At 42.2% G+C, this 25,658-nt stretch overlaps 2 protein-coding genes across 2 annotated transcripts in view; both read right to left on the bottom strand.

Moving 5' to 3' along the window:
* Positions 1-15,537, bottom strand: part of LOC141912174 (uncharacterized) — a 37,978-nt gene extending 22,441 nt beyond the window's left edge. Inside the window, exon 1 of the mRNA XM_074803387.1 lies at positions 15,280-15,537. Coding sequence (XP_074659488.1) covers positions 15,280-15,537 — 258 coding nt within the window. The remainder of the gene's footprint in view (positions 1-15,279) is intronic.
* Positions 15,538-22,066: 6,529 nt separating this feature from the next.
* On the bottom strand, positions 22,067-25,283 carry LOC141912277 (xylosyltransferase oxt-like). The gene is made up of 3 exons (XM_074803517.1): positions 24,681-25,283; positions 22,575-22,685; positions 22,067-22,403 (listed from the first exon to the last, which is right to left on the bottom strand). Exons 1-3 carry the CDS (start codon positions 24,985-24,987, stop codon positions 22,243-22,245), a joined length of 579 nt encoding a protein of 192 aa, XP_074659618.1. The 5' UTR covers positions 24,988-25,283; the 3' UTR covers positions 22,067-22,242.
* Between the last annotated feature and the right edge of the window lie 375 nt (positions 25,284-25,658).

The following is a 25,658-nucleotide window of genomic DNA, read 5'->3' as shown; positions in this document are numbered from 1 at the left end:
AACCACGACTCCTCGCGCGCTGTTCTCTGAACCTTGCAGACGATACTCGCCAGAAATCGACGTCGGTCGTTAAGAAACGATTTGAGTGTAATCACGATGTAAAACGCGGAATTGCGACGTTTCATGACCGGCACGACGACTGTCGAGTTTTTGTTTCAGTTTGATTGAGATTGATCGGGCGTGAGATGACTGCGGTGACATGTTCTCCAGAATGCGCAGCCCGAGTCACGTAACGCTACCGCGCTGAACAAAAATGCTAATCGGTCGTCACCGCCCGAAACGTGCGCGCGCATCTCGACGTCTTCGCCGTCGTCTGCGGTGACAGTAATGTCAAGGTCATTAATCGTGTAAGCTCTATTTTACTGACGCCAATTAGTGACGATATATTGGCTTAAAAAGACATTTTTCAGGATAATGAACCGCGGACAAACGGAAGCCGATGTCAACAAGAAATAAATCGCCACCAATTTAAAATGAGACGCGGCCATTAGACAGTGAACTGATAGACAGTGAACTATTAGACAGCGAACTAATAGACAGTGCTTTACAGTGAACTTAAACTGTTGAAAACCGGAATCTACAGGAATACAGCAGAAATGACGGGTGCTACTGTGGCAATCGAAGCTCCACTAGGTGGCGCTATTACAGAGTCACGAGCTTCGAGACTGAAAATCCTACTGCAGCAATCGAAGCTCCACTAGGTGGCGCTAGTATGAAGTCAGTATTCTACTCAACACCACGTGATTATCTAATTGCGACACCTAGCGGGCAGCTCGATGGTGAATTAGCCACAATTCGCTGGTGTCGTCTGCTCTGGTTTCCGCGGACACGTGACACGGTGCACCGCTGACTAACAGAAAGCCGACCGTTAAAGAAAGTGATTTAGAAAGTCGTAAAAAGCGAGTTGTGTCTCGTTGATGATCGTCGTGATGACGACATCGCGAATAAAACAGCTCTTTAAGTTAATCGTATCTGAGACCAGGACAGCACCAGCACCACTGATAGTCTGGCGCGGAATGGCTCTTTTATCCGCAAGTATTCTACCTCGGCACGGATTCTGTCGTCAGACTCGTACCTCACAGGATTCGAACCTGATGACATCGTGAGACTCCGCCACGTTCCTCCCTCCGCGCGGATTCGGATCTGATAGTGCCGTCAGATCAAAATATCGAGTTGTTAGATCTGGAGCCAGATTTTGTTGGTTCATCTTCTGTTAACCAGGAACAAGGCGACGACCTCTTAGTAAAAGATTTTCACGATATTTCCAAATATTTTACCAATTTTGTACCGTTATAAATACGATGATAATCGCAGTATAAACTTGTGCCGTGCGGAATCGGGTTCATCTGAATAATACAATTTGCAATAGTGTCCGCTGTTTCTGAATTACGCCCGACCCCGGAAAACTATTCTAGTCTAATCTTTAATAAATGTCTCACTCGGTATTTTTCAGTTGGAATAAATTCACTTTGATCTGATGATTAAATTTGCACGCACATACACACAGACCGAGTGCTCGCTCGCTGGCGCAATGTCGTCTTCAGTTAGAACGATGACGACGGCGGCGGCGGCTCTATCAGATCGGTCGCCACGTTTACTGTCGTCGATGTGGTAGATTTAGAGAAAAAAGACGCTTTCAAAATAATATCACATCTAATGCGATTTTCCGTGGGTTTAATAAGATCCATTAGAGTTTTTCTGTTCGTTTTGTAGACGTACAAACTCAAGCTGAAAATATGATGCATCGTAGACTTTAGAATGATAAGAAATATAAAGATGCTACTGCGGCAATCGAGGATTAGGAGTTAGGATCCGACAGGTGTCGCTGGTGTGCTATAAGACATCGACTACTGCAGCAATAAAGGATCCCACCTGTTGCAAGTGAGGATCCACCAGGTGTCGCTTGAGTGCAGTAGGTCATCAACTATTGCGACAATAGAGGATCCCACCTGTGGTAAGTGAGGATCCACCAGGTGTCGCTAGTATGCAGTAGGACATCAACTACTGCGACAATAGAGGATCCCACCTGTGGCAAGTGAGGATCCACCAGGTGTCGCTAGTGTGCAGTAGGACATCAAATTATTCGCCCATAAAGGATCCCTTCTGTGGCAAGTGAGGCTGCACTAGTAGTTACCTCGTTATCTGTTTTTAGCGGCAATTTTTTGTCAGGACCCTTCATCATATTTGTGTCCTGTTATATTTCTATTTGAGAAAATACAAATCATGTCCCTCAATTGTCCTCGCGCTCTCGCGGTGTCAGAGAAAGTTTAGTAATTCATCTATCACTGTCACACAAACTAAAGATCGGTTCAATTTTTTTATTTGTCCTCGTCTCGCGTTTGGTCGAGTTACAAGTAGCAATCGGTTATAGGCCTTGTTGTTGTCTTTATTAGATTGTGTTTTCTCAGTAGTGGTCCGCGTGGTCCGCGTGGTCAATGCCGTGTCCTATCAATTTTTTACGGTTGAACACAGACACGTTTTTGGTTCGGGTCAGTAACAGATTGGGTGGTGATTTTTCATAACATTACACGCTCTAGTTTCAAAGCAGATATAAATCAGCGGCGTCCCTCCAATGAGGTCGCTCGGTGATGGATGTATATAGGCTTCACTAGTTTATGTCGCAGGGCTTCATTGAATAGTTTTGATTGAGTTGAAAAAAATGATTTAGCAACCAAAAGGAGAGAGAGGGGGGAGGGAAAGCGAATGAGATGGGGGAACAAGAAGTGGAGGGATAGGGGTGGCTGAGGGGCTGAGAAATTATCCCCCCCCCCCCCCTGTAAGTAGCTCTCGGTCTATCTTAGTTGTTGTTCATTCAAGTGAAGATTGATGACAACTGATTGAAATCCAATTGAGAGCAGACGAGACGCCATTAATAAACAATCGTGCATCAATCAAACAGCGATATACCCGACCGGCCCACCGACCGGCTGAACGGACGGCGATATATGCGGCAATATCCGAGACCGGGAGATGAGAGAGGAGAGGAGGGAGAAGGGAGAGGAGAGGGAGGTTAGGAGAGAGAAAGAGAGAGAGGAGAGGGGGAGGGGAGAGGAGGAGAGAGGGGAAGGGGAAGGGGAGAGGAGGGAGGAGAGAGGAGAGAAGGAAGATGAGAGAGAGGAGATGAGAGAGGGGAGAGGGGAGAGGCGAAAGGAGAAGGGGAGCGGAGAGAGGGAGAGGAGGGAGGAGAGTGGAGGGAGGGAGGGGATAGGAGCGGAAAGAGGGGAGAGGGGAGAGGAGGGAGGAGAGTGGAGTACAGATATACGACTACTCGCGCTATAACTAAAACTAAAACGTTGTTTATACGGCAACGATTCTAATGTAAACACAGTAATTGCTAACGTTACCGTCGACACTAGTGACGGCAGTCTCTCAACCAATACAGTGATATATTGAGCCAATAAGCTCATAATTCAGACAAGTTGAAAGCAGCGAGCGCGCTTTCATTTTCCGTTAACGGTAAATCTATGACGAACGATAATAATCAACTAGTACGTTACTGTACTCGGTGGTTGTGATTCAATTCAGACTCGCCGCTTCCACCAGTTACACTTTCTAATTCAGTAAAGCGCCCGCTGCTGCTAACTGCTGCTGCTGCTGGTTTATAAAGTGGCGCGCTGTTGCCATGTTTTCATTTCGAGAATTTCGATTCATTTTTTCCAATTTTCGTATTTTTCCGGCGCTCAACAGTCGACGTGGTGCTCTGTGTGGTTCACACGGACTGGAGGCAACATTTAAATCCGCGAGTCAATATTCTCGGCTGGAATCGAGGCTGTTTGTGTAAATTCACTGTCTAGTGCTTTCGATCCAGTCTATCAATAAACCTTGGCCCTTTCGTTCACATATTTGTTAGAATATATTCTCGGATTTGAATCAAAAATGATAAATCCATATCCCTAAAATTAGAATATATTCAAAACACACTGCATTACATAATGAGGCGGCCATGTTGGATTTTGTCTCCAGGTGTCGCGAGACTTGGGCAAGCGGCGCGTGATCTAACATGGTCGCTTCGCTTGAACTAGATCATCTGATTGGCGGAGAGTGATTGACCGATTTCAATAACGCGTAATCTGATTGGTTAAGCGCAGCTGGTTTCGTTCTAACGCGTGCAGCGATTGGTCTAATCTGAGAAAAATGTTTAAGAGAATGAAATATATGTATGTTTTTTAGCGAGAGGAACCGCAGGCAAGTGCACGTTCAATAGTAACTGGTGTATGATGACATATCAAGTAAAACCCGATAATCGACTTTTTAGATCGTGTTTATACACAGTTCGCGTTTCGATTACAGTCGATTCTTTATCAAGTTTAGCTCGAAGGCTCGGTCGAAAATAGAACACTGCAGTATAATATGATAAAATAGGAAACGTCGAAAAAAGGTTAAGCAATTCGGTGCAATCCGATCGATAGAATAACACACGACAAAATCTAAAATAATGTGATTTGAATCGAGAAATCTAACGGTCTGTATTGTTAAGGGCGTGTATCATGATTTTAAACACTGGCGGCTACGCTAATTATCTTTTCCCTTCGATCTCCTGCGTCTGCGCGATATGCGCAGATACATTTCTCGTCTGCAGCGCGGAAGCCACCGCCGCCGTTCAGCTGCAGCGTCGAGAAAGTAATTTTGTGCCTATTTTCTAAGAAATTCCGATATTTTCTTTTACTGACACTTTTAAAAAGTGCCGTTCGATAATTTACATCGTGCGCGCGGCGTTCGTGACGTTATGACGTCATTTTCCGCGTTGAGCACGTCGTATTGACAGTTTGTTTGTTTGGTTTTTTTTCTACCCTGTTGTCGCAGTCGTGTGGATGATTTGTGGATGAGTCAAAGATCTGGAGTTATGTAGGACAGATGGAAACTTTGCATGGACGATTTTTGACTAAACCAGACTTCTGAAAACCTTACATTAATGGATGGAATGGCACGGAGTGAGCATGAGAAAAAAGACACCATGATCGACCGTCCCTGAATAATACCGTCTGAGACCAGGCTCGCTATATCCGGGACGATCCCGAATGTGACGCTGTCTGGAACCACCCTTGCTGTGATCCGGTCCGGAACCACCCGGCTCCCGATGTGAGACTGTTGTCTCTCTCGATTGACGGATGTCGGATGTAATCTCTAATAATCGTCTACAGGAGACCAGATCTCCTCCGGGTCTCAATCGACAGCTGAACGAGATCGAACGAGATCTCGCGTGATCAGACGATATTTCAGCCGAACCGCGGAGCATTCCGCTTTTGAGTAATTGATAATGATTGCGATTTAATGTTATACTTCAAATAATTGATGCCGTGTCATAAAAACGGTATTAAATTGAACTGTCTTTTTAATTGATGTATTCAAAGCCTGTGCCACCGGCTCTCCCGCTGCTGCTGCTGCTGCTGCTGCTGCTACTGCTGCTGCTGCTGCTGCTACTGCTGCTGCTGCTGCTGCCGCCGCCGCCGCCGCCGCCGCTGCCGCTACTGCTGCTCCTGCTGTTGATTTAACTCGGAAATCAACGTTCGATGTTTCTCAAAATCTGGGGAACACACTGAGCCTAATTTTAGGGATGAATTTGAAACCCAGTCTATAAACCTGACCCAGATTAAAGATTACGTATATTCCAATGGATTACTTCGATACCAGTTTATCAAATCGGGCCCAGGTTAAAAAGATTTATTCCTAGGGAGAACTTTGATACCCAGTAAATAAAACCCGGTTCAGACCGGTCTATAACATAGCTACACCTGTGGTTCACATTGATACTGAAGTCTCTGCATACGAGTAACGAATCAGAACTGGTTTTATCGCTAGCGGAAACTCTCTCTCGGTGCGTGGAGCTTTAATCACGGAATTTCAATCGAAATCCCAGAACATGAATTATAAATTAGTCTCATTTAGTTCAGACACAACGTGCCAATCAGTAATCACTGTTATACTGTGTTACTAGACAAATTACGCATTCAATTTCACGCATAAAACAAGAAAAAGGTTTTGTTGTTTTATCGAGCAGGCCTGTGCCCAGAGAATGGTATTCACTACACCCGACTGGTCACCGGTTACCACACCTGACTGGTCACCGGTTACCACACCTGACTGGTCACCGGTTACCACACCTGACTGGTCAGCGGTTACCACACACTGACCAGACAAACTTACAAACTCCGTCTATCACAACTGGTCTATGGCCTAGTGGTAGAATGCTTGGCTGGCTCGCTTGAGGTCACCGGTTCGAGTCCACCTAGGGTTAGGGTTACAGTCGAGCTAGGGTTAAGCTTATGGGTCACCTGTTTCGTTTATTTTTGTGTCAAAAAAGACCCACCTTTCTGTATCTGTATGTATTATTTAACGGTTGTATCCTTTAACAAATCGTTCTGTGAAATTTGAATTTACTTTATTACGATAAAACTCGAATGATCGCGTGTTATCAATTCAAGGCGACGTCACTACAAAAAAAACACATTTCATGAAAAAACATATCGAATATTCTGCTCAACCGGTAAAATACCGTAAGATACCATCCTCAAATACTCTCGAATACCATCCTCAAATACCCTCGAATACCATCCTCAAATACCCTCAAAACCATCCATTAAGCGCTGAATACCGATTGCCAGAGTGAATAATGGATAGTTTGTACAATTTCACGACTCACTACCGACCATTAAAAAATGTTGTTAATTCATAAAATCTATACCCGACTTCAGTTTTGTTCTGCGCGTACGAATAAATGACGGCCAGTAAGTAGAGTAACGACGGCCAGTGAATATGCACTTAATATTGACTGCGGCTTAAACTTTCACTACTGTGGCAAGCGAGGATCTACCAGGCGCCAGGTGTCGCGCAAGTAGAAAGTCGGTCTCGGTTCTCATTACCATCGATCGCCGGGTGATGCTACTGCGGCAAGCGAGGATCCGCCGGTGTCGCTAGTGTGGTTACTCGGTCATGCGCGCTTCTATTTCTAATCAACTTCCTCGGGAGCCTGTGGCAAGCGAGGATCCGCCTGTGTCGCTAGAGTAGTTACTCTGTTTTTCTCCTAGCTTCAGTTTCCGTTACATTTCAATGGAAAGATTGAACAAACAAACCTCTTTCAAATGGTGCGGATATCATATGAATGTGAAGGTCAAAATGATATATTACAATAGTTTCTATTTTATTCTCGAGTTTTTAAAAGCGATTGATGTGTCATTATAAGAGAGTTTTGAGTATATATATATATATATATATATATATATATATATATATATATATATATATATATATATATATATATATATATATATATATATATATATATATATATATATATATATATATATATATATATATATATATATATATATATATATATATATATATATATATATATATATATATATATATATATATATATATATATATATATATATATATATATATATATATATATATATATATATATATATATCAGTAAGGGAGTCACAGTAGTATTCTCAGTTAAAGTTGTGACATTGAGTACACGCGTTAAGTAGCAGCACCGCCTTCATCAATATCTCTCATTCTTAATAGCAGTATCTTATCCTGATGTGTATATAACACAACAGTATTAACCGCAAGTCAAGAGTACAGAAAACACGCGTGCCGTCGAGACATCATTATAAAACCCGGTTGATTTCTCGTTTTTTGAGTTTCGTAAATATTATAAATTTCTATCGTATCTTGTAGCAATGTTTGGTTAGAGAGAAAAACTATTCTATTTTACATCACCTACTGCGGCAATAGTTGATTCAACTTATGGCAATCGAGGATCCACCAGGTGTCACTAATGAACACTGGGACATCACCTACTGTGGCAATAGTTGATTCAACTTATGGCAATCGAGGATCCACCAGGTGTCACTAATGAACACTGGGACATCACCTAATGCGGCAATAGTTGATTCAATAGTTGATGGCAATCGAGCATCCACCAGGTGTCACTAATGAACACTGGGACATCACCTACTGTGGCAATAGTTGAGCTATACCGGCACCAGCTATACCGCCAGGTGGCATGAATTTCGCTCAGTCTGGTCGTTCCGCCTATAGGCTGACAAAATGGATACCTAGTTTATCGTTGAGCTTAGAAGTTGACCCGACCGGCCGTCTATCTACCCTGTACATCACTTCTTTAAATTATCATGAAGCTAAACCATAATTAACAGACCGTGTAGTTATAATAACGAACTGATTATAAATTTCATTGCAGTTTACAAAATGACCCGACCGATTAGGAGAAACAATGTGTCATTCTTCAGCCGCCGGAATCGATTCTAATCTGGATTCAGAAGAGGAGTTCACGATCAGAGATTCAGTGAATATATGCGAAACGCGTTCAGTGGCAATAACCCCTCACTGTATGTATGTGTGTGTGTATGCAGTGTTTGTAATGAATTGCGTCGCTAAATTTATCATTATTCACTTGAGAGCTCCTCCAGTGAGAGGGTAGTACAATCCCTGAGTGCGGTACAATCCCTGAGTACGGTACAATCCCTGAGTGCGGTACAATCCCTGAGTACGGTGCAATCCCTGAGTACGGTACAATCCCGCTAACCTATAGTGCCCTCTATCGGTATACATCGTACGAGCTTGAATCCGCTTGAATTCATATGAAATTTACGTCATGACCGGAATGACTAATTAGTAGAGTCATTCTTCAAATTAACTTAACCATCCAAGCATCAAAAGCATCATAGTGTGAATCGCTATGCATGTATACGATCTACATGGTGTATTCATAGAGAAGAGACCCAGTGAGAGAGGAGGAAGAGAGCTGAGGCGGAAAGAGGAGAGAGAGAGTAAGGAGAGAGAGAGAGGAGGGAAAGAGAGGAGGAACAGAGAGAGGAGGGAGAGAGAGAGAGTGAGGAGAGAGAGAGGAGGGAAAGAGAGGAGGTACAGAGAGAGGGGAGAGAGAGGAGGGAGAGAGGAGAGAGGTGAAAGAGAGAGAAACCGCGTGAGGGACCTACGATTCAGCCCGTGTATACTGTTGTTGTAGTTGAGTTATAATAACAGCGATAAATCGATATTTCATAGTGGCAAGTATTTAATCAAAGATAATCAATTGAAGCGTCTATTTTCTCGTGCTGCTAGTAGAATGTATGTAGTTATTAAATTCGTATCTTGTCGGCGGCGATGACGTCACGGCGCTCTCTAATGCATGTTATTGTACCGCCAGTGTTGTACGGTTACAATGGCGTCGGCAATGCGGTGTGCGTTTCATTGTTCAGTTTACATTTTCCGTCGTCGTTTGCGATGGTAATAAAACACTATAATATTGACGAATCGTTGAATGATGATCATTTCTCTCTCTCGACGCGGAGTATAATAGTGACAACGAAACTATTTTCACTCTTTTTATTTCCAATTCATGTTTAACACAACAAAAATGTAGCAGATACAAGCAGTGCATTACAACTGTCAAATACAAGTACGAGCTTGTGAAATACAGTTAGAGTTTGTGAAATACAGTAGACTCTGTCTCTTACTGCGGTAAAGTTGAAACTGGTAAAATTCTACCCCTAGTTGGTGTCAAATACTGAGTAAGAGTTTGTGAAATACAGTAGACTCTGTCTCTTACTGCGGTAAAGTTGAGACTGGTAAAATTCTACCCCTAGTTGGTGTCAAATACTGAGTAAGAGTTTGTGAAATACAGTAGACTCTGTCTCTTACTGCGGTAAAGTTGAGACTGGTAAAATTCTACCCCGAGTTGGTGTCAAATACTGAGTAAGAGTTTGTGAAATACAGTAGACTCTGTCTCTTACTGCGGTCAAGTTGAGACTGGTAAAATTCTACCCCGAGTTGGTGTCAAATACCGAGTAAGAGTTTGTGAAATACAGTAGACTCTGTCTCTTACTGCGGTAAAGTTGAAACTGGTAAAATTCTACCCCGAGTTGGTGTCAAATACTGAGTAAGAGTTTGTGAAATACAGTAGACTCTGTCTCTTACTGCGGTAAAGTTGAGACTGGTAAAATTCTACCCCGAGTTGGTGTCAAATACTGAGTAAGAGTTTGTGAAATACAGTAGACTCTGTCTCTTACTGCGGTCAAGTTGAGACTGGTAAAATTCTACCCCGAGTTGGTGTCAAATACCGAGTAAGAGTTTGTGAAATACAGTAGACTCTGTCTCTTACTGCGGTAAAGTTGAAACTGGTAAAATTCTACCCCGAGTTGGTGTCAAATACCGAGTAAGAGTTTGTGAAATACAGTAGACTCTGTCTCTTACTGCGGTAAAGTTGAAACTGGTAAAATTCTACCCCGAGTTGGTGTCAAATACCGAGTAAGAGTTTGTGAAATACAGTAGACTCTGTCTCTAACTGCGGTAAAGTTGAGACCGGTAAAATTCTACCCCGAGTTGGTGTCAAATACTGAGTAAGAGTTTGTGAAATACAGTAGACTCTGTCTCTTACTGTGGTAAAGTTGAGACCGGTAAAATTCTACCCCGAGTTGGTGTCAAATACTGAGTAAGAGTTTGTGAAATACAGTAGACAAGTTGTTTCTATAAAGTTCCTCCTCCATTTTCAGTTTCAGCAAAATGAAAATGTATTCATTAATTTTACGATAGTTACTGAATGAAGTCGTTTAAATAATAATGAATATTTTTTGTCGTCGCACAAACAACCACTCCAGAACTTGTTCATGGCGTTTATTTGAAAACCACTCATTAATTCAATCGTCTCAAGTGCAAATCGATGTGTTGTTATTTTGCAGTCCGCAGAAATGCAGCGATATTTAATTGAGTACAGGCGTATAGCTATACCGTATAAGCATCTCATATACCTATTGTCAAGTCAAGAGCTCTCTATTTGTCAACAAGGGCTATGAGTAGTTTCCGCTATAGTAGAATGGAATAAAACAACTGTGAAACTGGATACAGAGTCGAATTGAACCCACACAACTGTGGAATTGGATCCTGAATCAAATTAAACCCACACAACTGTGGAACTGGGTACAGAGTCGAATTGAACCCACATAACTGCGGAACTGGGTACAAAGTCGAATTGAACCCACACAACTGTGGAACTGGGTACAGAGTCGAATTGAACCCACATAACTGTGGAACTGGGTACAAAGTCGAATTGAACCCACATAACTGTGGAACTGGGTACAGAGTCGAATTGAACCCACACGACTGTGGAACTGGGTACAAAGTCGAATTAAACCCACACAACTGTGGATATGGATCCACAGTCGACTTGAACCCACACAACTGTGGAACTGAAACCAGAGTCGAATTAAACCCACACAACTGTGGAACTGGATCAAATCAAACCTGCACAAGTTTGGTACTGAGCCAAATCAAAACCCGTGGAATAGTGGAACTGGAAGTGGAACCGAAGGCGGTTTTTCAATTTATCAGATTTTCAATCATGTATATAAGTTTTCTTATCGACCGACTTTTTTATGATACATTGCCGCGTTTGTACCGTAGGCAATTTGACTAAAAGCATACATCACGATATTTCATATCAAATCATTCCATATCATATCATATCATACAGCGACCACTTAAAGACGTTTGATCAGTCATACATATGCTGCTGCTACTACTGCTGGTGCTGGTGCTGGTGCTGGTGCTGGTGCTGGTGCTGGTGCTGACTCACTTTTTGTCAGATGCGAAGAATAACTTTTTATTTCACGAACGGGTACAGTTTTAAATTTGCATCTAGTTGAAAACAGATATATTTCTATCGATCTCACAAAAGTATTTGATTCTATACAACAATAAAGTCATCATTCTATGGAAAATAGAGCCTAACGTTGAAGTAGAGAGAGAGAGGAGAGAGGAGGTAAGAGCAGAGAGAGGAGAGAGAAACCAATGACAGAGAGAGAGTGAGAACAGAGAAGGAACAGGAGAGAGGAGAGAGAGGAGAGGGGAGAGAGACCAAAGAGAGGAGAGGGGAAAACGGTTTAACCAATTTGTTATGTTTTGGTCTACTTTGAATATGGACCCAGTTCCACAATTCTACCGTTGCTGACCCGCGATCGATATATCTATCGATACATATCTTCTTAGTATTAGGAACTGAACTGGTTGTTGATGACGTCATTGCTCAGTAAGTGAAGCGGCGAGATTGAAATTAGTTTCGACCTGAAACCCGTTCGATTCCTGTCGGGTCATAATAGTCTGTTTAAATTACGCTCGGCTATTCAGTCACTCTCGGCGGCGCTGTCTTTCCCGCAGCCCGCGCGCCTTATAACAGTAGCGACAGTTATTATGGGAAATTGATACAACTAATTTTAAATTCTAGCCGCTAGATTGATTTCTATCACCGTCGAGCTGTTTACATCGACTCGTATACAGAACAAAGAAAACGCTTGATTGAAATGAGCAAATTTACCCCAATATGTCTTATTGCATTGCGCTCACTGGCTCGCTGCTGGTGGAATATCGTCTGCCCCGGGCGTAACCTTTATCCCTCGCGCCTAGCTAACACACTACTATCACCATTCATCTCGTTTTCTTCTATGTAAAATGAAAAGTCGGGTTTTTTTAGATTTTGTGTTTTTGTTTGGCGAACCGAGAGAAAATGAATACCATTTCATAAAACGGGTGGTTCCGGTACCGCTACTGCGGTAAGTTGGGATCCGCCAGGTTCGCTAGTAGTTCTTCTACATTTCGTATTTTTCTCTGATAAGAAATGATCGATTTTCAGAAAAAAAAAAACATAAACACCACAAGTAGGAAAGTGAATCGCGCATTTCATATGATTCATTTAGTAATATTTGAATGCGGAAGTCGTGAACTACCCTTGATCTCTAAAAGAAGAGGAAACCATTCAATATAAACATAACAAAGTTATTTACAGTTTAACTGGCCTATAGTCGCGCCATCTGGTGTCGCTCTATTCTCCAGACGACCCTAGTTCAGACTACTCCTGTGTGAATACGCTGCAACTTACTCGTCTATATTATCTATGTTTTCTACGAAATTCACACCCGTTTTGTTTCAGAATTCGATGCGCTTTCTTTAATTTATTAGTGGCAATATAAACTGATTGAATTTGATCGAGTAAACAGTAGACACTCGTTGATAGTTGTCGGAAACCGGAAACGACTGGTGAAGAGTGCTTTTTAGCGACTCGCAGACGAGAGGACAAGATATAGAAAATGATTTCAGCGTTAGCGCGCGGTTACAGTGTCTGTTATTAGAACCCACTTGGATAAATCTAACCACTTCCAGCTCCTTTTCCTCGAATAGGTTTTCACCTTTTTGTAGCCGTTGGAACGTTATAAACAAGCCTATATATAAACATCGATTGAGAGACCCGTATAGCCTGACCTAACACAACGGCTATAGTGTAATAGGATCGGTTGTTAGCGCGATATATATCTCACAATTAATCGATAATATTGATTGATTTTTGTGTCTGCAATAGTCGATAATGGTGGAACTCGAATTCCCTAAGATACGTCTAATAACTAAATATATATCTGTATGAGTGTGTATATGTCTGTGTGTAATTATAGATATGTGTGGTACATAGAAATACATTTATATAGAAATCTCCCTCTCTTCAGGTGTCCGCGTGCCCTCAGATCTCGGGGAGGGCAAGTTTAAGTCATGTATATTATTCGGATTTTATGGGTTCTGCACCCCTAGCGACTAGTGCAGACACTAGGGTGCTTGTCTAACTCTCCTTACAGCTGCAGGGCCCTCTAGTGACTAGTGCAGACACTAGGGTGCTTGTCTAACTCTCCTTACAGCTGCAGGGCCCTCTAGTGACTAGTGCAGACACTAGGGTGCTTGTCTAACTCTCCTTACAGCTGCAGGGCCCTCTAGTGACTAGTGCAGACACTAGGGTGCTTGTCTAACTCTCCTTACAGCTGCAGGGCCCTCTAGTGACTAGTGCAGACACTTGGGTGCTTGTTGAACCCCCCCCCCCCCCGAGATGTAGTTTTTGTAATTTGTCAGTTATAACCATGGTTTCTCATTGTCACTATGGTGGTTGTCACCCAAATTGAGGATTTACCCCTAGGGATAACTTTGATACTCAGTCTATGAAACCGGGCCCAGGGTTTTCAGGGTACTCCCGCAAGAACATAGCGACCCCTAGCGAGTATGACGGATACTAGAAAAATTCGGTCATTGATAAGTTCGTAGTGAGAGAATATCTAAAACATCTATTTACGTTTTGTAATAACTAATTATAAGGGAGAAAAATCAATATGTAAGAATATGAGCGAGTTGCGCCACCAGGGGAAATCAGGTTCACTAAATACAATCAGTAATAACCGGGTCTTCACGAACTAATAGTCTAATAAAGTCTCATGAATGTATCCTAATTTCACGGCGCTGAAGAATATAATATCGGCTTCGGGTAATTTTCTTCTTAAAAAAAAAAATCCCCGAACCACTTAGACGCATGCGCGCAGCCGTCGTTTACGTGCGTTCATCATTCATAGACAAATACTCGTCGTTTCATCTCAATCAGTAATTACACATAGATCCATCCCGCTTCTGAATCACTGCAAATGTAAATTCTTTTTTTAATGCAATAACTCTGTTTTTTCGATTTAGAGAAGGTGGATTTTATGACGCATGTATTCACTATTTTTTCTTACAAAGTTTCAACACATTCTCGAAGGCAAACGGCGCGCAGATACAACACATTCAGGATCTAATTCAGCTGCTTTTTTATTAGTTATTTGAAATCATTATTAGTTTGAAACGATTAACGAGTCACCCTGGGCATTGTTAGGATCCCTCAACCACCGAACTCGACTCTGGGCATATTTTATAGATAGTTCGTATGTCTCTTTCCCTCAGATGGCAGGAGTCAGACCGGAGATTGCAGGAGTCAGACCTGAGATTCCAAAGAAGAATTTCTCAAGTTAAGTAAAGTGATTCTATATGTTGAGTATAAAGAAACGCCTAATTGACACGGATCCCGGTATCGGGTAAGCTATGTATAATATATACATACACAAGATTTGTATGAATAATCTCTGTACATGTTCTTAAATCTTGGAAAATGAGTTAATTTCATCCACGTTGAAAACAAAAACTCAACGTTGTCTCAGTTCAAGAGAGATATAAGTCAGTTGAATCGTCACATTACCAAAGTCTACAATTTTCGTCATTTTGGATAAGTCGTCACATTACTGAAGTCATCTCTATTTTTGATTCCTAATCCACATTTCTAATTTATTTTGCTAAGAGTAAGTCGTCATTTGGATAAGTCATCTACAAAACGATCGCCACAATAATCGACTTCAGCGCGACTTTCTTACAACAATCGTTTCTAAAACTTAATAAAGAATAGAATCGGCTACTCACGATTTTTTGATTCAGATGTTGGAGTTCTTTCTCTGTAACGCGTCGTCTGTGCTGCTCTTGCTGTTGACGTTTATACTGATTGTATTTATAGAACAGATACATCCCCGGTATGGCCAACACGACTAACGGCCGCATCAGGCGACTCTGAGGCATCTTCGTCAGATACTCGTGCCCGAAACTCCGGGTCGTGTCGAATGTTTTCCGCGTTTTGCGGTTAACGTTGTCTAGTCGAATCTCGTCTGCCGTAGCCGCTGACATTTCTATTGCTATACGGTCGTGACGTCACACGCGCGTTCGCGTAGACGATCGACGCTGATTGGTCGAGGTGGGTTCTACGTCACGCACGCGCGCGCGCGCTGTTGTCCGTCCGTCTCTCTCTGTGTTCGTTCTTCACGGAAGAAAAGGCTTATGAATTTTTTTACGTCGGTGACAGCATCAGCAGCACCAGCACCGGCAGCAGCAGCAGCAGCAGCATCAGCAGTAGTAGTAGATATATAGGGATTATGAATGCGATGTAACACACAGCGGTTACACACACAGTAGTGTCGTTCGCGCTCAACTCCACAGACAACTCGTCTCGACTCGTCTCGTCTCGACTCGACTCGAGCGACTCACTCTGGATTTCATCTGCTTCCGAATCGATCTTATTCATCATCGCAGTACCGACATATAGATTACACACATATATACATATCTATCTACCTAACTGTCATCATCCCCTCTCTCCTTCTCTCCCTCTCTCTTCCCTCCGTCCCTCCCCCTCTCCTCTCCCCCACTCCTCTTACTCTCCTCGCTCACTCTCTCTGCTAGCTCTCCCTCTACTCCTCCTATCTACAACAGGCCCACGGTACAGTATATCATATTATCGTGTATATTTACTTTAAGCCAGTATTGAGGGATTCAGACGCTCAAATACTCAGCCAGCAGCAGCAGCGGCAGCAGCAGCAGCAGCAGCAGCAGCAGCAGCAGCAGCAGCAGCAGCAGCAGCAGCAGCAGCAGCAGCAGCAGCAGCAGCAGCAGCAGCAGCAGCGGCGGCAGCAGCAGCAGCAGCAACGATGCGACAACGAGCTGACAAGTCTGTGATCCCGTGACATGAAACTCTAAACGGGCTTAAAGACTCCCTGGCCAAAAATTTTTTTAACGTTCATTCAAAGACCGGTTTGTTCGTCATTTTACCAAGACAAGTAGCGAACTGTCCTAGGGTCAGTTGCATAGACCACGCCTTAGACTTAAGACCAGTCTTAAAGACCAACTTAGTTCTGTAGCCAATCTAACAACTAAGACCGACCATTTTTGGACTTACGACTGTGCAACCAACAGCACACGATGTCTTACCGTAAGACTTTAAGCCCAAAAAGCGACCGCCGATTTCCCCGTTATAATTCTATACCGCAGTCTTGTATTCAGCGACATTGCAAGTACAAAATACTAAAATGACGTCGATCGTCGCTGTATGATGTGAACACTATGACAAGTATATACGCTGCGCCTACTTCACAGAGAGAGAGGAGATCGGGAAAATACTGTGTACTCTGACACGAGAAATATCATTGATCACGCACCATCATCAGATACACAGAATTTCAGCTGTGTGATCTAATCGAGGCTTTACGGTTAATGCAGCGCACCTGAATTATTTCCTCTCCGAGACGTTCATTAGCTCCACAATAACCTTTTATACGCATACCGACTGAGTCGTGTATTCTGTGAAAGGGTAGTTTATTAGAGAGAGAGGGAGAGAGACGGGAAGGAGAGGGTGAGAGAGAGAGAGACCAAAGAGGCTGGAGAGAGGAGAGAGGCCGAGAGAGGCTGGAGTGAGGAGAGAGGCCGAGAGGAGTTGGGGAGCGAGGGGAGAGGAGAGAGAGAGAGATGAGAGAGAGGCGAGAGAGAAGAAAGGCCAAGAGAGATTGGAGAGAGAAGGGAGAGAGAAGAGTTAGATAGCCATTCAATGAACGCGGATAACTTGACTGGAAGAGTTGGTGTCTGTTCCACTCGCTAGGGGTCGCTACAGCTGTGAAACGAGATCGCTGAGAACCTTAGTGTTTGCTCTAGCCCCTAGGTGTCGCCACAGCTGCACGGTAGTTCATGAACGACTCAGTGAAATTTTATAACCTTGACCTTGTGTGTTGTGACCTTCACCCGGTTAGAATGGACAACGCGACTCGAAAATAAACGGTTTTGATATTAAAACTAATATATATTCTGGTAGAAGTGTTTATTGAAGATGTTGCTCTTGTGACCAGAAACACTACTTGAGTTATCCGTAACCTAGAAAACCACAACACCAATCTCTTTCTCTCTAAGAAAAAACTAAAAGGCTGTCATCTTGTTATCTGGGTTAATTTGAACGTAGCTCAAGTGGAGTCAGAATTTTCTCGTCTCAAACAAAACATTTTTTGTGAACTCTCCTCTCCTTCTCTAAATGTCCTGGGCCCAGTTCCACAGTTGTGAGTTAGAGTTAACTCTAAGTTAAAGTTTAGTTCATTTTCAATGAGTTGACTCGGAACTGTGAAACTGGACCCTGGACTCAGGTACAGAGTTTGCGCAGGGTCCTTGGATGTCTGAATGTCTAAGGGGTGAAGAGCCCGGATGTGAGATGTCTGAAGCGATGCAGGAATCGGAAATACTGATTGATACGTGAGCAGTTTAAGTAAATAATTGGTTTATTTGTTTGCGGATTGGAGGTTGTAACATAAACTGAAATTATCGTTATTTCTGAGAAATACAAATAAACGATTTATTATACAATGAAACAAAACTAAAATGTAGATATTTCACCGGAATCGCAGGTTATCACGTGATCCGGCGGAGTTAGCGCTGGTTTATTTCCGGTGTGGGGTTGGTCGTTAGCGTCGACGTTCGTGCTTCCTTTGTTGTGTTTCCGGTCGGCGTTCGGTTTGTTACGCTGAGTTTATGGCGTTGATGTTTTTGACGTTCACAACATTGTAACGCGTGGCCGCACTGTGACGTCACGGTATCTTATCGCAGAAACAGCTTCCGGAAAAGGATTGTTTTTAGTCCGCCCTCCCCTGCCACAGACTACTACTAAGTGGTGAAATTGTTCTGATACTGGTTCATATCGTCGTAACTTTTATGTTCAGTTGCTGTTGTGTTAAACGGTGATTTCCGATAGATGGCGAACTAGTCGTGCGAGCACGTGTAATGGTGGGTTTAGGGCGTGCGTGCGTTAGCCAGATACATGTTCATGTAATGGAGGTTCTCATGATTCTCTGTGTCTATGAATCAATTTCACAGGTTCCTGGTTGTGAAACACAGGCGAATCGGATATTTTCATTATCGTAGAAATATATCGAATTGAATAATTAAGTCTAGCACATTTTTTATAGATTGATCAGTTGATTGTTTCCAAGAGCTTTTTCGAAATTGGTTTTGTTTTCGCGAGGGTGTGGTCGTAGTCGTGGTTTTGTTTATGTTTCTTTGTCCCTGACATTCTCACATTCTGACTCCATACTTTTCCAGCTATACGGGATTCGAACCCGATTCTCCGGCAATCTTGTAGAACTTCAATCGACCCATCTGTTAAATGCAAGACCCCAGAGGTTCTTCGCGATGTGAAAACGTTCGGTACTTATCATTCTATTAGGCAACACGTAATTATTGAACTTTATTAAGAAACGGCTGCGTATGTCAATAAGGCGAATACGAACAAATGTTTATTACACTCGAACCATTTCCACGGTATATATTTTGGAAAAATGAGCATTTACAATTGATTGCATGGATGGAGATAAAAGCATTTCAAAACTTAATAAACAGGACACTTGCACTAATATATATGGACGGATTTATATACATCTATGGACCTATTTGATGAATTCAGCCACATTTAAAGTTGGATTTTTTAATACATCTAAATTCCGAAAGGTATTTATATCTAAGTGGTTTTCATGGAATTCGGTAAGCAAAGTACAATAGAAAAATACAGACAATGATCACTATAATTATATATCAGTTAGAAATACAGTTATCTAGGTCTATTTTCACAGTTTGGGGGAGTAAATTCATTGTACACGAGAGAACTGGGACGTTTCCAGAATTTGTCTGATCGCCTAAGTTACATTTTTCACAAAATCGTTCATACCTTTCCTTTCAAACGGTTGTCGGTGCAGAATTAGTAACACTCATGATTTAATTGGCATTTTAGCAAGATAGTCTCCTAGTTTAAAGTTGCCCTGCTGGCGCTTGGCAGATTTAACGCCCTCTCGTGGAATTTCTGTGAACTCTTAAAGGAAAATCATACAGTCGTTTCTAAATATATAAGTGATGAACTCCGTACTAAAATGAAGAAAAAAAACTAAAACACGAATAATTTCAATAGGTTTTGATAATAAGTAGACGATTCACGGAAAATGCCGGAAAGTCCCGATCGAGTTTGTCGTGAACCCTAGTTTAAAACTGTATAAACAGAATTCCGCCACGATCCGCCACACATCACGTGCTCGTAACCACGGCAACCTAGGTTACATTCAGAATCAGGTACGCGACCTTGGTTACCATAGAACTTGCCGCAGTGGCAGTAAGTCATATATTGTAATGCCGCGTAGTAGTAACCTAAATCAATAAAAAAAACCAATTAAAATAGTTAAGGTGTATACATGTTCCTGAGGGTAATCAATGAAAAAACAATAATCAAGGCAAAAGAAGCACGGCGCGGATGAATTATTTAAAAGTTTCAAACAACAAGTTTTCTCACATTATTCAATAATCATTTTTCAACCCTTTCATACCAAAAGTCTCTCAAAGCATGTAGCTCATATATACGGCCAATATGACGTCATAGAGCGTACCTTTTTTCCCGCAGCGTTTTCTGCATAAGTCCGGATGTTGCGGGGTTTGACTTCCGGTTGTGAAGGATAAATCTTGCTTAGACTTACTGTCGCGATAGCAACCTCGATAAACTGTGGATACAATAATAAATGTGGATTATATATATACCCCTATCCACAGTTCCACAGTTAGCGGCTGGATATTTTTGGATTAGTTAAAGGCTAAGAAAGTGGACAAGTGGAAAGTCAATAGAATTCAATATCTATCGTTGATTCAAAATAATCAACAGGAACTTTTAAGCCTCGATTGCCGCAGTTAGCGAAGAATATGGCATCCGAGGAGCTGACCAAAGCGCCCCTCCAAGCGCCCTCCAACCCCCCCCCCCCAAAAAAAACTATTTTCAGAGACTGTTCCTGACAATCAGGGGACAGTAAACCATTTTCAGACACTGTTCCTGACAATCAGGGGACAGTAAACCATTTTCAGAGACTGTTCCTGACAATCAGAGGACAGTAAACCATTTTCAAAGACTGTTCCTGACAATCAGGGGACAGTAAACCATTTTCAGAGACTGTTCCTGACAATCATCAGGGGACAGTAAACCATTTTCAGACACTGTTCCTGACAATCAGGGGACAGTAAACCATTTTCAGAGACTGTTCCTGACAATCAGAGGACAGTAAACCATTTTCAAAGACTGTTCCTGACAATCAGGGGACAGTAAACCATTTTCAGAGACTGTTCCTGACAATCAGGGGACAGTAAACCATTTTCAGAAACTAAATTACCTTTGCCGTAGACAATGATCTGCTCACTTGCCGGAGTCGGTGTTTGAAGTTTGCGGGATGAATCCTTGTAAAGTTCACATGTACCTGAAACAAATCTGTAGCCATCACAGTTCCAATCATCACCACACGTGACTGCGCAATCTATCCAATATCTGACCGGAACAGACGAGAATTTAACACCCGGGTCTTCGTCCGGTCTCAACCTGCGAAAACTGAACGATACATCAGTCGCTTGACCACCGGTCATCAGAGCTGACCGAAACATCACCATAGCAACGAGAAAAACTAAACTCAAGCTGGTTTCCATAGCAACTGGTGGACTATGGCTGTCACGTTTGTAGATCGGTTTTGTGTATCCCGGATATCGGAGACTGAGGACTTCACGCAGCAGACGAAAGCTTGTTACAGTTAATGACGTAAGCAGACTAATTGCGGGATGGGAAACAATCATCAAGATCGAGTGAAGTTACGTTTGCTTCACGCGTGGTGCGAGTTTTCTATTCACATCTACTTCAACGCCTCAGGTGCAATCAGTCAGTTTTTGCATGGACGTATAAACTAGATTAGTTTATACGTCCATGGTTCTTGTTCTTCTTCACAGTGTTAGGAATAGCCAGTGCAAATAGGAGTAAAAGACAAATGGTCATACTCTTATGGATTAGAATATTTGTCACCGGGATATCGATTTATCACCGGGATAGGGCTTATCGCCGTTTTGAAAAACGCAGCCCTGAATGATGTCTGTCTAGCCTAATATTTCCGAAAATTCGTGTTTAATTTTTTAACAAATTAAAGTGCAAATCTTGCCTGCACTACACTAGGATAACTATGTTTATTCGGCAGGCCAACACTTGGGTTAAATATAGAAATACCCTTTCGGTGCCATAGTTAACAAAAACTCCAGAAATGAAAACATAATGTTTTGAAAATTATTTTAGATGATATACAGAGTAATTCAAAATGTAGCGGACAAAGTATATTTCCAAAACGACCTAAACAAGCTGTGTTCTGTTCATGTAATATTGATAAATGGTTGGGACCCGCGGCCGAATCACTGGTAAACAGTTTTTACAATTATTTACAAAAACAGTAGATAAAAGCACTTTTAAACATTACAAACGTAATGTACAACATACTATTTACACACACTAACGGATGGATCTATATACATCTAGACCTAATTTGACTGGCGCTTGGCAGATTTAACGCCCTCTCGTGGAATTTTTGTGAACTGTTGGGAAAGTCATACAGTCGTTTCTGAATATAAAAGTGACGATAACTCCGTGTAAAACTTAAACACGAATGTTCTCAACAGGTTTGAATAATTCATGGACTTTTCACGGAGAAAGCCGGAAAGTCCCGATTGAGTTCGCCGTGAACCCTAGTTTCAAACTGTGTAAACAGAATTCCGCCACGGTCCGCCACACATCACGTGCTCGTTACCAAGGCAACCTTGGTTACATTCTGAATCAGGTACGCGACCTTGGTTACCATAGAACTTGCCGCAGTAACATTCATCCGTATTTTGTAATGCCGCGTAGTAGTAACCTGGAGGTAATCAATAAAAAAAACCATTAAGAGACAGCTATGATTCAATTATCTGAAAGTTTGAATAACAAGTCCAGTATTCAATATCATTTTTCATCCCTGACCAAAAGTCTCACACATTCGTCATATTGGCCGTAGCATACGGCCAGTATGACGCGTCATAGAGCGTACCTTTTTGCCCGCAGCTTTTTCTGCATAAGTCCGGATGTTGCGGGGTTTGACGTCCGGTCGTGACGGGGAAATCCCTTCTAGTTTGGCTGTCGCGATAGCAACCTCGATAAACTGTGGAGATACAATCGTGGATTATAACACTATATCCACAGTTCCACAGTTAGTGGATATTTGCGGATTAGTTGAAGAGTCAAAGAGTGGAATCTCAAATTTCGTGCCGATTCGTGGAAAATCATTAGATTGAATTAAATATTAATCGTCCTATCAAAAGAATAATAATCAGGGCAGCTTCGAAATTCTAGACCTCGATTGCCGCAGTTAGTTACGGATGTCGTACGTACGAAACGCTCGGCACATTTGCATGGAATACAAGGAGGTAAAACAGTATATTTACAATTCATTAAAAAACACGGAAAAAATAAAAGGATTTGAAAATATTACAAACGTTATGTAGGCCTACAACAAACTGACCCGTCTGCTCGCGATATACCAGTATACATATAGATCTTGCGTGATCTACTACCCCCTCCCCCACCGCCACCCCCCTCCTCCCCCTCCTCCCCACCCCCTCCTCCTCCCCTCCCCCCTCCCCCTCCCCCCCCCACCCCTACCCCCTCTCCCCCACTCCCCCACCCATTCTGGAATGTACTGTACTTTTATTTACTGCGGTAACAAACATTTAACACACGATACGCAAATCAATAACAATGTGACAAATAACATGATTTAAAATTCAGCTGATATCGAAAACCAATTATCTTTTTCGCAATTGTTAAACTTTTATCAGAGACTGTCTAGGATATATAAGGACAGCAAACCATTTTTAGAGACTGTTCCTGACAATCAGGGGACAGTAAACCATTTTCAGAGACTGTTCCCGACAATCAGGGGACAGTAAACCATTTTCAGAGACTGTTCCTGACAATCAGGGGACAGTAAACCATTTTCAGAGACTGTTCCTGACAATCAGGGGACAGTAAACCATTTTCAGAGACTGTTCCCGACAATCAGGGGACAGCAAACCATTTTCAGAGACTGTTCCTGACAATCAGGGGACAGCAAACCATTTTCAGAGACTGTTCCTGACAATCAGGGGACAGTAAACCATTTTCAGAGACTGTTCCCGACAATCAGGGGACAGCAAACCATTTTCAGAGACTGTTCCTGACAATCAGGGGACAGCAAACCATTTTCAGAGACTGTTCCTGACAATCAGGGGACAGTAAACCGTTTTCAGAGACTGCAGAATATGGTTTGTTTCTGCTGGTCTACACGCGGCTGAATTTCCGATTCACCAATATGCTTGACGTATATATGTGAATTATAAATGTGACCTTCCATTTAGTACATACGCAAAAAGTAAAAAAAAGCCGATAAAGAATCCTCCAGTACGTGGTACGGAAGAACGTTTTTTATCATCGAGTAGAACACATTTTAGTTTTGTTTCCAGCCAATTCTCAAATAAAGCAAATAAAATCATCGTCGATGTTGCAGTTATTATTACAAAATTATGTAGAATTCGATACAGAACTGAAAATCCTTAAATATCACTTAATTTTTTACTTGAATGCAGAATATTATTAGGTGTGTACCGGACCACGTTTAGGTTTGGGTTCACGTTTGGGTTCAGAGTCAGATTAGACCAACACAACTGTGGAACTAGAATCAGAGTCAAATTAAACCCACACAACTGTGGAACTGGATTCAGAACCAAATTAAACCTATACAACTGTGGAACTGGATTCAGAGTCAAATCGAACCCACTCAACTGTGGAACTGGATTCAGAACCAAATTAAACCTATACAACTGTGGAACTGGATTCAGAGTCAAATTAAACCCACACAACTGTGGAACTGGATTCAGAGTCAAATTAAACCCACACAACTGTGGAACTGGATTCAGAGTCAAATCAAACCCACACAACTGTGGAACTGGATTCAGAGTCAAATTAAACCCACACAACTGTGGAACTGGATTCAGAGTCAAATCAAACCCACACAACTGTGGGACTGGATTCAGAGTCAAATTAAACCCACACAACTGTGGAACTGGGTCCAGAGTATAACCTAAAAGCTAACTTATATTCTAAAGAAAAACGAAATTACCTTTGCCGTAAATTATGATCTGCTCGCTTGCCGGAGTCGGTGTTTGAAGTTTACGGGATGAATCCTTATAAAGTTCACATGTACCTGAAACAAATCTGTAGCCATCACAGTTCCAGTCATCACCACACGTAATTGCGCAATCCATCCAAAATCTGACCGGACCAGACGAGAATTTAACACCCGGGTCTTCGTCCGGTCTCAACAGGCGAAAACTGAACGATTCATCAGTCGCTTGACCGCCGGTCATCAGAGCTGACCAACACATCACTATAGCAACGATAAAAACAAAACTCAAGCTGGTTTCCATAGCAACTGATAGCTATCACTGTTGTAGATCGGTTTTGTGTATCCCGGATATCGGAGACTGAGGACTTCACGCAGCAGACGAGAGCTTGACGCAACCAGACTAATTGCGGGATAGGAAACAAACACTAGGTCCGAATAGAGAAGTTTATCACCGGGAGGGATAGGGCTTATCGCCGCTTTAAAAAACGCAGCCCTGAATGATGTCTGTCTTGCCTAATATTTCCAAAAAAATTATGTTTAATTTTTCAACAAATTAAAAATGAAAACCTTGCCTGCACTACACTAGGGTAACTACGTTTATTCAGCGGCCAACACTTGGGTTTCTGCGTTTATGAAACAGGCCAACACTAGGGTTACTACGTTTATGAAACAGGCCAACACTAGGGTTACTACGTTTATTAAACAGGCCAACACTAGGGTTACTGCGTTTATTCACCAGGCCAACACTAGGGTAACTACGTTTATTCACCAGGCCAACACTAGGGTTACTACGTTTATTCACCAGGCCAAAACTAGGGTTTCTGCGTTTATTAAACAGGCCATTGAAATGGAAATTAGTATGATTGAAAATAAAGATCGAAATCTAAATTTAAATCATTCGATTTTCTTTCAAAGGCTGCATTGGATAATGTGGCTTGGAAATAAACAGAATTGAGAGTAATCTGATTGGTG

Source organism: Tubulanus polymorphus, chromosome 10, assembly GCF_964204645.1.
Source record: "Tubulanus polymorphus chromosome 10, tnTubPoly1.2, whole genome shotgun sequence".
In the NCBI taxonomy this organism is placed as follows: Eukaryota; Metazoa; Nemertea; class Palaeonemertea; order Tubulaniformes; family Tubulanidae; genus Tubulanus; species Tubulanus polymorphus.
The sequence above is the reverse complement of the archived record's forward strand: the minus strand, read 5'-3'. Positions and strand labels throughout refer to the sequence as shown.

Excerpts from the sequence above, each read along its gene's own strand:
- LOC141912277 (XM_074803517.1), bottom strand. The coding sequence starts at position 24,987 with ATGGAAACCAGCTTGAGTTTTGTTTTTATCGTTGCTATAGTGATGTGT. Across the intron at positions 22,686-24,680 it reads GATCATAATTTACGGCAAAG|TTTATCGAGGTTGCTATCGC; the intron begins GTAATTTCGTTT and ends GTATCTCCACAG. Across the intron at positions 22,404-22,574 it reads AAAAAGCTGCGGGCAAAAAG|GTTACTACTACGCGGCATTA; the intron begins GTACGCTCTATG and ends GATTACCTCCAG.